Consider the following 12554-nt stretch of genomic DNA (forward strand, 5'->3'; position numbering starts at 1 on the left):
TGACAAGCACGTAAATGAGGCTGAAATCACCAATGAGCTTTTGCTCAGCGTCATTCCTCATCGTTTGTACTCCATGCAGAACAAATTGTGTTTGTGTGTGTGTGTGTGTGTGTGTGTGTGTGTGTTCTGAAGTTCTGAATGTTAAATTGTTCAAATATACAAATATAAGATCGAAGGAACCATTTACCATTGCTTCCACACATAAGGTGTATACTTTCTAGGTACTAGCCAATGTAAGGGGGGTGAGCCTTTACTAAGGAAATATATTTTGTTTCAGGAATTTGGGGATAAGGTGATAGAGCTGCTTGGTCTCCAGAATGTATCTGCTGATGCCAATGGTCTTAAGGTAAGTTATGTCCCTCCGGGATTTAGAACTTCTGTGTATAATATGTAAGAAGCATATTAAGTTGTGAATAGTAGATTGGTTCATTAAGAATTACGTAGTGGAACACTTCAATTTTTGTAATTTACATACAATACATGTACAAAACGTGTATCAAAACACTTGTCAGAAAATTTTCCATATCTGATATAGGTTTGCTGAACTTACCTTGGACCTTAAAAGTTTTTGCAACGCAAAGTGGTGAAATTTATAGCTCAGGTTAGTGGTGTACGTGAGTATTCTGCACAACAGTGTTGTGAGCATTAGCTGAGAGGTGTGATGGGAAGAAGGGGGTGTGTCAGTAGCCAGCTCTGCACAGCCAATGAGGGAACAGTGGGCAGATGTTTCCAAACAAGAGACAAAGGAATAGTGGCACATTCTCACATCAATACAGATGTGAGATCTGCTGTGTATGTGAAAAAAGCAGCTAAGCTCTGATTGCACTGTTGACAACCACCTTAGAAATCACGACGTACTCAAAAGAAACAACCAAGTATTCGTGGCTACCAAGTATATAGATTCCAATGCTGCTCATAGAAATAAGTTGCCTCCTTTCTTGCCTCCTTTCTTGCCTCCCTTTGGTTATGTGAAATTGTTGTCCCATTGGGTATGTGAAGCTGACGATTGCTAATTTGTTAGCAGTAAAGAAACACTACTGTGGCTGATTCTGGTGCCGATCTACACTTTAGCCTGAGAACGTTAGTGTGATATTCACATCTGCAGCTTTGCCAACTGGCTACCAAATGCTGCCTTCCAACATAACCTAGACAACCAGTTACGCTAAAGATTGTTCCGTCACCAAAACCAGGACTTCAGGGGTGTATGTCCAATACCACACTCCTGTCATTGATTCTAGCTTAGTTAAAGAAGCTCCCATTCTGTAGTGTCAGTCTAACTATACTCTCTTGTTTTGTTGTTTGCAGATTTCGACACGCCAGAATGATCAAAATTCAGCACAGATAATAATCAAAGAGGAAACTGTAAGTACAGCTGTGTTTTCTCATTGCAATTTCTTATTTTATGTTCTATTAATTTACTTTCTGTAAATCTGGTCCCTGTGAAGTAATGTAACACAACTGAATACTATGTGACAAAATTTTGTTAAAATGAATTCTATGCACACCTTATATAAAAATGTGAATCTCATTATCAGTATACAACACCAGTCATCAAGGGTGTGGTGTTAGGGAACTTAAAAGTGTATTTACAAATTTTCTTGGCATAAAGGTATATACTTCACTATATATTTATATGTAAAAAAGGTAGCAACACCTGTTGGACAATGCATTCAATTCAGTTATATTCTTTATTCGCCATTAACATTATATAGAAGAATAGGTTTAGACATTAAATGTACAATTAACAACTTTACAGTGAAGTTCTTTTGTTCAATTCCACATCTTTAAGAAATATTGGTAATGTTTATTTTAAATGTTCTGATATCTTGTAAAATGGGTTTTCAGTAACAAGTCGTAATTCAGAAACTTGAAAATATTACATAGCAAGCGCTGAGCAGATATTGGAAGTTTACTAAAAAGTTTTAAGCGTGTTATTTTATGTGAGTTTGCAGTATGTCGATCTGTATTGGGGTATTGAAGTCCAGTTTGTCTTTAGCTCTCTGAAGTTGTGTATTTTCTCTGGTGTAAAGTGGTTGCACCTTTGCAGAAGTCATGCAGAAATAAAGAAGCATTATGTGGAACTCCTTTTAGATGGAGGACAAAATGCAAGAAGTGAAGCTAACTGTATATTTCACAGTAGACGAGGCATTTGTTGACAAACATGTAAATACGGCTGAAATCAGTGATAAGCTTTTGATCGATATCATTATTCAGAAATAACTGTCAACTTAAGGTGTGGTGCTGGGACAAAGTAACTATGTGTTAGCTTGTAGTTACTTTTACTATTCCAATATTTGTCTTCTGTGCAAAAACACGTATGTTGCTAGTAATGATTGCAAGTGTGTGTTTAGTGATAAAAATATAAATCAGATGAATGAATAAATGAACTATTTATCATAACTTTCACACGTAAGGTGTGCAATTTTAAAGTGTGTAATTTGTAGATACTAGCCAACGTCAGGATTGAGCCTTTACTGAGAAAAGACATTTTGTTTCAGGAATTTGGTGATAAGGTGATAGAGCTATTGGGTCTCCCAAATGTATCAGCAGATACAAATAGTGCCAAGGTAAGCTATGTCCCTTCCAGATACAGTACTTGTGTATGTAATATACAGGGTGTTCATTTTAACTGGAGACATTGAAATATCTCAAACTAAAAATTAGATAAAAAAAAAAGGCACAGTTGCAATTTGTTTATCTTGGAGGGTGACTTTCACTGGTACAATTCCCCCCACCCCACCACCACCACCACCACCACGCATGTGGGTGAGGGGGCTGGCTTTGAAATCTTCAATGGGAACCCCTGTTTTTATTGCAGATTAAGATTTTTACAGCAAAATCTACGTATGTTTTGTCTGAAGCATTTTCTTCGTTTTTCCATAGAGGGCACTGTAATCGGAGGAATAGAAATGGATAAGCAGTCGTAATTTGTGACGTGTTACTCAATAGCCTTTTAATATTCAGTGGCACGTGGACCCACCTCTGTGCGGTGAAGGTAGCACATGCCAATATTCTATAACTTCTAATTGGAAATCCCATCTGCAGTGTTGTATTCGCTCAGCATATCAAACATTTTTGGATCTGACGTGTAGTTCTCGAGATATTTCATTGTCTTTACTTAAAATGAATGCCCTGTATAAGAAAGTTATTCAGTTGTGAATTGTGCATTGGTTTGGAAGAAGTTATTTAGTGGGCTATTGCCCCATCCATTTTCCATTGTTTACGTATGATATAAGTAAATAATACGCATAAAAGTACCCTTCGGGACTTACCCATTATCTAATATAGGTTATGTCAATTTATCTTGATACTTACTATATGCAGCAGTATTCTCAACACTCGCAGTGTCGTATTGGGGTCGAATTGGGGGGGGGGGGGGGGGGAGGGCTAAAGGAGTTGTGTTAGCTGCTGTCCCTGTACCACCAGTGAGAGGACAATGGGCAGACTATATTTTTCCAAGCAAGGTATGGAGGAGTATTGCCATATTCTCACATCAATATTGATGTGAAATCCACTATGGAAAAATAATCTGTGCTCCCATGTCCCATCTTAACAACCGCTTCAGACATTTTGACATACTCGGAAGAAACAACCGATATTATAGACTTCCAAGCAGCTCGTACAAATATATTGTCTTTTCTCACCTCTCGTTGGTTATGTGAAACTATCATCCCATTGGTTACATGCAGCTGACATATTGCCAACCTATGAGCAGTAGGGAAAGACCTTTGTGACCAGTGCTGTCTCTGATTTAGACTTTAGCCTGACAACCTTTATAGCTTCACCAACTCATAACTAACTTATTACATGCTAACTTAACCCAAACACTCTACACCACAGATCAGGCTGCCATCACAACAGATATTTCAGGGGTGGGGACCATTATCACACTCTAGCATTTGCTTACATTTCAGTTAAAGCAGCTGTAATTCTGTAGGAGGCTAATCTACTCATTTGTTTTGTTCACAGGTTCCTACATTTCAGAACGATCATGAATCAGCACAGATAATAATCAAAGAGGAAATTGTAAGTACTTTTGTGTTTGTTACTCTTTGAAATATTTTATTTCATTAAAGTCAATTTATTTATTTTCTTAAATTCTACTCGCTGTAATATTCTTCTAACTGTATGTGGTACAGAAAATTTTGCTAAATATTTACAGGCATCTAATTTAAAAAGCCTGCATCTTAATACCAGTGGTCCACTTTGTGTATAGTCATCGGTGGTCTGGAGTTGAAGAACCTCACAGATTTTTGGGCCTTTTTTTATTTTTATTATACGAAAATTTAGTGATAAGACTGCTCTTATGCACAGGATTTGTATAGTGGCATGTGATTCCAATGTAGCCAAGTACAAGAGAGGGAGGGTGGGGTAGGGCAATATACTAAAAGTTTAAAACTCCAAACTATTTTTATTATGCATTTTGAATGTGAAGTCGATAAACTGACTGGTGGCGGCGTCAGAATACTACCCCATAGAGATCTGTCAGGCATGTGACCTCTTTCAAGTAAACTTCCACAAGGTGCATGTAGAAAAGCTGCTTCTGCAAATTTTTTGATGTTGAAGTGCCCCCTCCAGCAAGACTCCCAGAAGTAACTTCTGCAAGTTAGTGGAAGTGTTTTCTTGCTGCAAGTACCTGTCAGTTGCTGGAAGTTTTCTCACACTTGCAGAAGATTTGAGAGTTCAATATCAGTTTGAACATCTCTGTGTCAAAAAGGAGAAAAGCAAAAAGTTGGATGGGCCAAAATGAATGTAATATTGAAACCCTGAAGCATACATAATGGCCAGTTCAGCCAATGAAGTGAGAAGTGACTTGCCATTGCCAATTACTTTTTTTTTTTTTTTTTACAAGAAGCAGTAGAATAGCAGTACAGGTGTTTTAAAATTTTAGTTGATATATTCTGGACCGATTATGACTTGCACAGAGCCAGCCTGTATTTTTGGCGACTTTGAGCTGTAAAACCTTGGGCAATAGTTTTTGTACAGAAATCAAATGTGGCCATCTTGCACAACTTTATATTCCCTTAAGAATAATAATGAAAATAATTTTATGAGCCATATTGCGCCAGAAAATTGTAGGTAAAATTGGCCAAAAAATACTTACTGTGTTGGGTACACAAACCACAGTCGGTCTTTGGCCTCACCAATTGGCCTCGTCCAGTGTCCTCGGTCTGTGTATTCTTCTTCAGACAGCCCCAGCATACTCGTATCCTCTCTGACCTGATCGATCCATTGGAGTCGTGGTCCTTTGCCTCTAGTATCTTCCTCCACTACCTGCCTGATGATGATCTGGCCTTCTCAACGCATTATGTGTCCGTACCACTTAAGCCTTCTTTCTTTGATGACTGCCACAATGTCCGTTGACTTGTATAGCTCCTGCAATTCACAGTTTGTTATTCTCCTCCAATCATCTCTGTCCTTCATTGGCCCAAAAATCTGTCTGAGGATGGCATTCTCAAATGTCAGGAGTTCAGGTGTCTGCACCATATAAGACTACAGGTTGTATTATTGTCCCGTACATCTCGGTCTTTGAGGATCTCGATAGAAGCCAGGACTTTAACAGCTTCCCCGAGCTAACCTTGACCTGTTTCCTGCTTGTATTTGTGCGGTAATTTCCTGGTCTATCTCGTTCCTTTCACTGAGTATATTCCCAAGATATTTAAAGTCTTTTACCCTTTGAAAGTCTTTGTCCTCCACCTTCAGGGGGTCTGTCATCATTTTCTCTGCTAACTACGAGGTATTTTGTCTTATCCATATTAAAGTTCAGGCCTGCTCTCATTGCCTCTTCCATTAATATTCTTGTCATCTGAATCAGGACTTTCTCTTTCTCTGCTGCTAAAACTACATCATCCACATAGGCCAAAGTGTTGATCCTTGTTCCCAGTTGTATTCCTGTCTCCAGGCTTGCTACCTTTCTCAGGGCTCTTTCCAGTACCAGGTTAAACAGATGAGGGGAGAGGCAGTCTCCTTGTCACATTCCAGTCATCACCTTGAACTTCGCTGATATGTTTCCATTTACTTTCACCGTGCATGTTGTCCTGTGGGTGCATATCTGTGTCAGTTTTATGAGTTTTGTGGGATCTTGAGCCCTTTTGGAGTTTTCGCCATATTTCTTGTCTACTCTCACTATCACATGCTATTTGGAAATGCACAAAAAAGCAGTGAACATTTTTGCGGAATTTCCAGCTCTTTGCTAGCACTTGCCACATTGTATGTAAATGGTCTACAGTTGACTTTTCCTTTCTGAAACCTGCTTGTTGGAATCCCAGTACATTCTCAACATGTAGTGTTTGTCACTTCAGTAAGAACATGCTCAAGATCTTATAAGTTGTACATAGTAATGTGATTCCTCTATAGTTGCTACATCACATGTGGTCTCCTTTCTTTGGTATAGGACAGATGATAGATTCCTCCCATTTTTCTGGAATTCTTTCCTTCTTCAAAATTAAGCAGATTAAGTGGTGTAGTCTTGCCAGAAAAAAAAAAAAAAAAAAAAAATAGGTGCTCGAAAAAACTTCAAAGTTTGGCTTCTTGTATCTCCTGGACTACTGCTATGACTAATGTGAAACTTGGCATGTAGTAACCTAACAACACATGGTTCTCAAATATTAAAGTTTTATTTTTGCATAGCACATTCCAGCACTGAATAAATAGAGTACAAAATTGAAGATTTTTCTAAAAATGTCAAAAATGTGGTATTCCATTCTGATTTTGCTAAACTATGTTCTATAAAACATTTCAAGTTATATAATTGAAAACAATATGGGCGTGATAATCAGCCCCGAAAACAATGTAAACTTCCAATTTGCATATCTATTGGAATGAAACAATGATGAAAATGAAATTTAGAGTGCAATAGATTAATAGCACAAAGATACAGAATAAAAAATTTTAATCCCCAACTATTTTCCAATAATCTATAAATTAGTCGAAAAGATGTTGAATGTTCTGAAAACATGAAAGCAGGATATATTCAATACTTCTTTTACAAATATCGTTTTCTATTATTGCTTCAAAGCCAGTCTCATTTGAACAACCCATTTTAAGCCCCCCCCACCCCCTCCAAAACAGCGAGTTTAATTTCCAGTATTGGCAAACAACAGAGGCAAAGTATTAAGAATTAACTTTGGCATGTTATTTCTTGTTGATCAAAGGCGTTTGCAATCAGTTACGGAAAACAGGTTTTATACAAGTAGACGGAATGTGATCAATATTTGTACTACTAACGAGAAAAGAATATAACTGTGTATGTTTCATGTTAATAATTTAAGTGTATCGTATGTAGGTTAATATATGGGTTTTGTTTTACTGGCACAATCTACTCGGTGTAATTAAATTTGCCACAGTATAGATATTTCGCCATTGTAACCACCGAATCAGTTTGTTTGCCATGAAACTAAGACATATGAAGAAGTCGGGCATTGTTTGAGTAACACATAATGGAAGTTTGCAAGTTTTGCATTGGTATTTAGTTTCCCGGCACACTGTCTGTTTCATGAAAACACGCATTGGTGCATTAGCATACTTTTCTGTGGATGTTCACTCACAGCAATAGCTGCAAAATGTCTCTCTGTGAATCGCAGAGGATTCTCGTCATAGTAGCGCCTTCCCCTACCAGCTTTTTTTCTATTCTTTAGAATATATTTTTCTACATTCTCCGTTACGAAAGAAAGGTGAAACTCTGCGAGTGCCATTTTTCTCCCTGTTACCGACCGGTAGTGAGTATGAGCATTTAGAATGCACAAATCCAGAACGTGAAAAAAAATATTTTTTGCACCATTTCACAGTGTTACGCACTGGTCCCACTGAGCTCAGTAACATGTCACAATGGTCAACTGCACCCATACTCTATTTGTAATCTACAATTCATTGTGGTTTCTTTATTTTTTTAAATTTTTACCAGTATTTTTGTCAGTCTTCTCTGTTTCAACCATTTGTGTCGTGTGACTTATGGTCACCATGCACGCCTCTTTCTTATCGCAGCACTCGATGGTAAGGATCTTGTCAGTGGACTTACTCTGTGTCTGCTCGTTTTAATTTCTTCTGAATTTTTTGCATGTTGCACCTATTCTTACGAACAGTGGCACGTGCGGCTGTTCCGTGGTTGTGAAGCCAGAAGAAGAGGTCCGGGCTGGAGTACCAGTTATCAACATACAGAACATGACCCTATTCTAAATGCCGTCCCGTAAGAGTTGCCACTACGTTGCCACTTTTCCCTAAATTGTGGAACCCAGTTTCTGTTGTGCGTGTATATACAATAAAATCCAAAATATGCCCTCTCTGACAGTCACACGGTACAAATGGCTTTATTCCGAATCTGCTTTGCTTGACTGGAATAAATTGCTTAAAAGATAATCATCCTTTGAAACAGCAAGAGACTTTCATCTATACAAAGCTTGTGATTGTTACGAAATGAATTATGAAACGTCTTATGAACGTTGTCAACAATCGTCGTAATTTTAAATAGACTGTCACTTCCAGTACTTGCAGGGCTATCACTGAAGTGTAGCATTCTCAGAAGTAGGCAAAAATGGTCTCAGGACATAGTTCCGCTGAAAAATAGTGTGTTCAAAAGTGTGTCGCTGGACCAATAAACTCTTAATTTTAACTTGTTAACTTGCGCCATTAGAAGGCAAGTAGCAACAAAAAATAAATTTCCTCAGATCCAGTGTCTTTCCACTCTGACAGTTGAGAATTCGCAGATTCCGTATTATTTTCTCTGGTGTAAATGTAAAAGAGATTTGTTGTCTGCTATAAATTGCAAGAGTTCTTCAGTTATGAATATCACAAAAATGAAAGAATGCTTAGGTCAGTATCTAGTTCACATTTTGTCCTGAACTCGTCATCAAAGTAATGGTTTAACGGCTGAAAATCAGTTTCTTTCCAGTCAAACGTGTCACTTAAGTGTGGTCTTTTCCGAACTGTTTCACTGTCACTTTGATTCCTCGGATTCAGAGAAACTGATGACTGTAATTCTTGCTCTCCCCTCTGATGCAAAGGACTGAGGACTACAGCTTCGAGATTCTGTCGAAGACTCATCACTGCTACCAACGTCAGATAATTCATTCACTGTCACTCATAGTGAGCATATCCAGGATCTCTCTATCTGTGCAACCACACCGATGTGACATTTCTCCCGTAGAAAACAAGAAAACTGATGAAAATACAGGAAGCGAAGTCATATTCTGCAAAGAGGGAACACAGCAACATACATGTATGCACTATCGAACCATACAGTCAGACCACTGAACAGCTACTGGAAGAGCAGGGCGGAAAGACAGTTGTGCGCATTTACGTGTCTGTCACGCTCAGGTAGCTGTGACTCGGTGTGCCTTTGTCCCTAGTGGTGAAACGGCCAGTGGCACGGTACGTGTCAACACATCCTTAGTGCTGTACAGAATCTGAGTGCCGCGCTTAAACACGTCAGGTGCGCCAGGGAACGGCGAGGCACGATGAGTTAAAACGTCCCCAGCAGTTGAAGGGTTAAACTACCAAACTTAACAGTTGCCAAGGACATAGGTAGTGAACAAAATGGAACATACCAGCTGTGTTCAGTAAATTGCTGAGTGAATTCTCTCGCCCCTCAAACATGTTCCCTCCTAGAAATTCAGCTACTAGCAGACTGTAACTGCCCTCTTAGTTATTTAACAAATTTCTAGGCTATTGGACAACTAAGAGGAAGTAGTTCGCGATTACATCCAGATATGTAGGTGGTTCTTTACTTATACTGTGGGCCTGAAGCCAACCTACGCACCACTCCATAAGATTGTAATGATTAATACTTAACAATTTTCTTGATTTGCAAGTCACTCAATGGAAACAGCTTTTTAACTCTCAAGACAAGTAAAATGTTCCCTAAGCAGTTGATGGCTGTCAATCTGTCTACCCACAAAGTAAAATTTAATTTGAAAATTACAGTATGAAGGGTCAAATTGATTGACTGACTCACAATAAAACTTCTTTCAAGATCCGGTAAACAGTAACTTTGTTAACGTTGAAATACCCATGTGGCATTAATGACAGCCACACACATAATATCTGGAAATTTCACATCTCTTGATAACATGCAAATAATTTGACGAAACTTCTTCCACATTTATAGAATTACTAGCTGCAGCACCCAGCAGTGCTTGGGCTGTTTAATATCGCCACACAAGGTGATTGACCCACGTGCCTTGTTGATAGTTGTAGCAAAGCCAAACTGCATGGGAAACTACAGTTGCTTTAAATAGAAGAGCATATTTGAACCACTGGGTGTCAACAGAATGTGATGACTGGGTGTATACGACCCGGGACAACCGGGAGATCTGGGAAAAACCCGGGAATTTTTTCATCCGGGAGAAAAGCGGGAAAAACCCGAGAATTGTTTAGAACTCTGAGAATTATTCTTTGTATTAGTTTTCAGTTAAATTTTTGTGTTTTGTGACTGGTAAGAACCAATACTCTAACAAAGGATATTACTGTATCCCACTACTGCAGAATGATACTGCAGCAACAAAACATGAACGAGAGAAAGAAAAACGAAAATAAAACTTAAGTTGCAAAGCAAATGCGCCATATACAACAACACAACACAGTGCTCATACAAGCGTCTGCCAACAGCAAAGTGTGTCAAAAGCTTTAGGAAGACTATGCAGTGCTTCCTAACAACAAATTGCCTCCGATGAGCGTGACGTGACAACTGTTTAAATTAGATTCGTTTGAGCCATTGCGGGCGGGCTCTTGCGTATGCACAATTGAGTCTCGTATGAGCAGTACCTTCTCTCGCTTCTGGTTACAGAAGTGTGGCTGGGTGCCACTATCTAATATTGCCTCAGTTCGGAAATATAGTAAATCTGGGGCTGATGCACAGAGCAGTCTGAGTTATGGTGGAGAGGTGGGTCGTCGCCACGTGACCTGTGTTTACGTTCAGTGATTTTGTTGCTTCCTCTTTGTTTATTGCTCTCACGTTAAATGATGATAAACTGATTTTTGCGGCTGGTAGCTATCAAATGAATTAAAATACGTTCAAATAATTACGGAAGGTAAAATATGTTACTAGTTTTAGATTTTATTTCCACCTTCCTGACAGTCAAGCATTAATTGCCTTGCAGAACAATGAAGTTATTTTTGTCGGTTTTCTAAAGAGATTTGACTTTTATTAATCTTTTCTACCAGGTAGTCAATTTATTTGAAACAAAGTGTTTAATTTCACACTATTGGCTAGTTTCAACTGTTCGCTGCATTTCAAGTGCTCGTATGGCATTATATCATAATAAAGAACGAAACAGGAGATAATACAGTACTGGTACTCCAAGGAAATTTACATACGAATCTGGACATACGAATATGCATTTTAAGCCGAATTATGCATTTTAGTATGGTTCACGAATTTACGATGGTCTTGAAGTATCCTCTGATGATGTCTTGTTTCTTTTATGACATAATGTGAGATCTTTTAATGTTTTACACGTACGAACAGACTGACTTCCTACGTCATCGTAGCTGCGCAAGTGCGGTAACACCTAGTATCTGGTGCTCTCTGACAACTACTGAAATGAACCTATTTCTAACAGGTCATGGGAAAATATTGCGAATGGTGGTTTGAAACCAAATTTCCTTTTATGCTAGATGAACTATATGCGAGAATGTACGATGAATTTCTAAAATCACAAAGCGTTTGACTCACTTAAAAATCAACTCTTAGAGGACAACCATTTAGAAGAATTTCGAGCCCAGAAGATCAAACATTTACGTTGTTATTACAAATTTTACTGGCACATTTGTGTGATCTGTCTAAAAGTGTAACACGCGCAATAAAAGATCAACATTATATACGGAAATTTAGCTTCTCTTCCAGCTTATTAATCTTAGAGACCAATATTATATGTGAATGCTATGTATATTAATTTAAACAATTAACTTTTCTTATTTGTGTGTTCGCACTACTTAAGAGTGATATTGCTATTGGCTGACTACGTTGTGTGTCCTATGCTGTCATCAGCTGGCGAGATCACATGACATGAGCTATGACTGGATTACAAAAGCGCGTTGCAATCTCAATTTCAATGCTTTGGAAAGTGACATACGGTATTTGGTGGAATTCAAATTTATACCTTCGTAATATGGAAATGTGCAGCGTACAAGTTGCTGCACATCAAAGGTTTTTCAGAACGTGCCCCCCCCCCCCCCCCCTCCGTCCCGAGTTCTGTTTCTTCCTAAGTGCCAGGAAATTCCACGTCGGTATATAAAACCATAAACATTCAAAGGATTGATGAGTTTCACAGTGCCAAGGAAGAGTATACTGTCACTTAACATGGTAAAAGTGTATTTTCACCCAGGAGAAAGAAGTGTATTTTTAACCGGGAAATCCGGTTTTTTTGTGTGTGTGTGTGTGTGTGTGTGTGTGTGTGTGTGTGTGTGTGTGTGTCCACATATACACCCTGGATGAATGAATGTGTCTTAACCTGCGGCAGGTTTTTTTTTTTTTTTTGACCTGTACACTTTTTCTTTGGCAGTGTTTAAATGGGCATGAATTGATATCTACCTTAACTAACCTTGTACTCTTCCAGTTC

General features: G+C 38.5%; 1 protein-coding gene across 1 annotated transcript in view; it reads left to right on the forward strand.

The window, feature by feature from the left end:
• The window catches only part of LOC124553474 (zinc finger protein 227-like), an 82261-nt gene that overhangs the window by 20691 nt on the left and 49016 nt on the right, over nt 1-12554 (forward strand). The window contains exons 4-7 of the mRNA XM_047127331.1: nt 278-346; nt 1306-1362; nt 2499-2567; nt 3970-4026. Coding sequence (XP_046983287.1) covers nt 278-346; nt 1306-1362; nt 2499-2567; nt 3970-4026 — 252 coding nt within the window. The remainder of the gene's footprint in view (nt 1-277; nt 347-1305; nt 1363-2498; nt 2568-3969; nt 4027-12554) is intronic.

This window comes from Schistocerca americana, chromosome 11, assembly GCF_021461395.2.
Source record: "Schistocerca americana isolate TAMUIC-IGC-003095 chromosome 11, iqSchAmer2.1, whole genome shotgun sequence".
Lineage (NCBI taxonomy): Eukaryota > Metazoa > Arthropoda > Insecta > Orthoptera > Acrididae > Schistocerca > Schistocerca americana.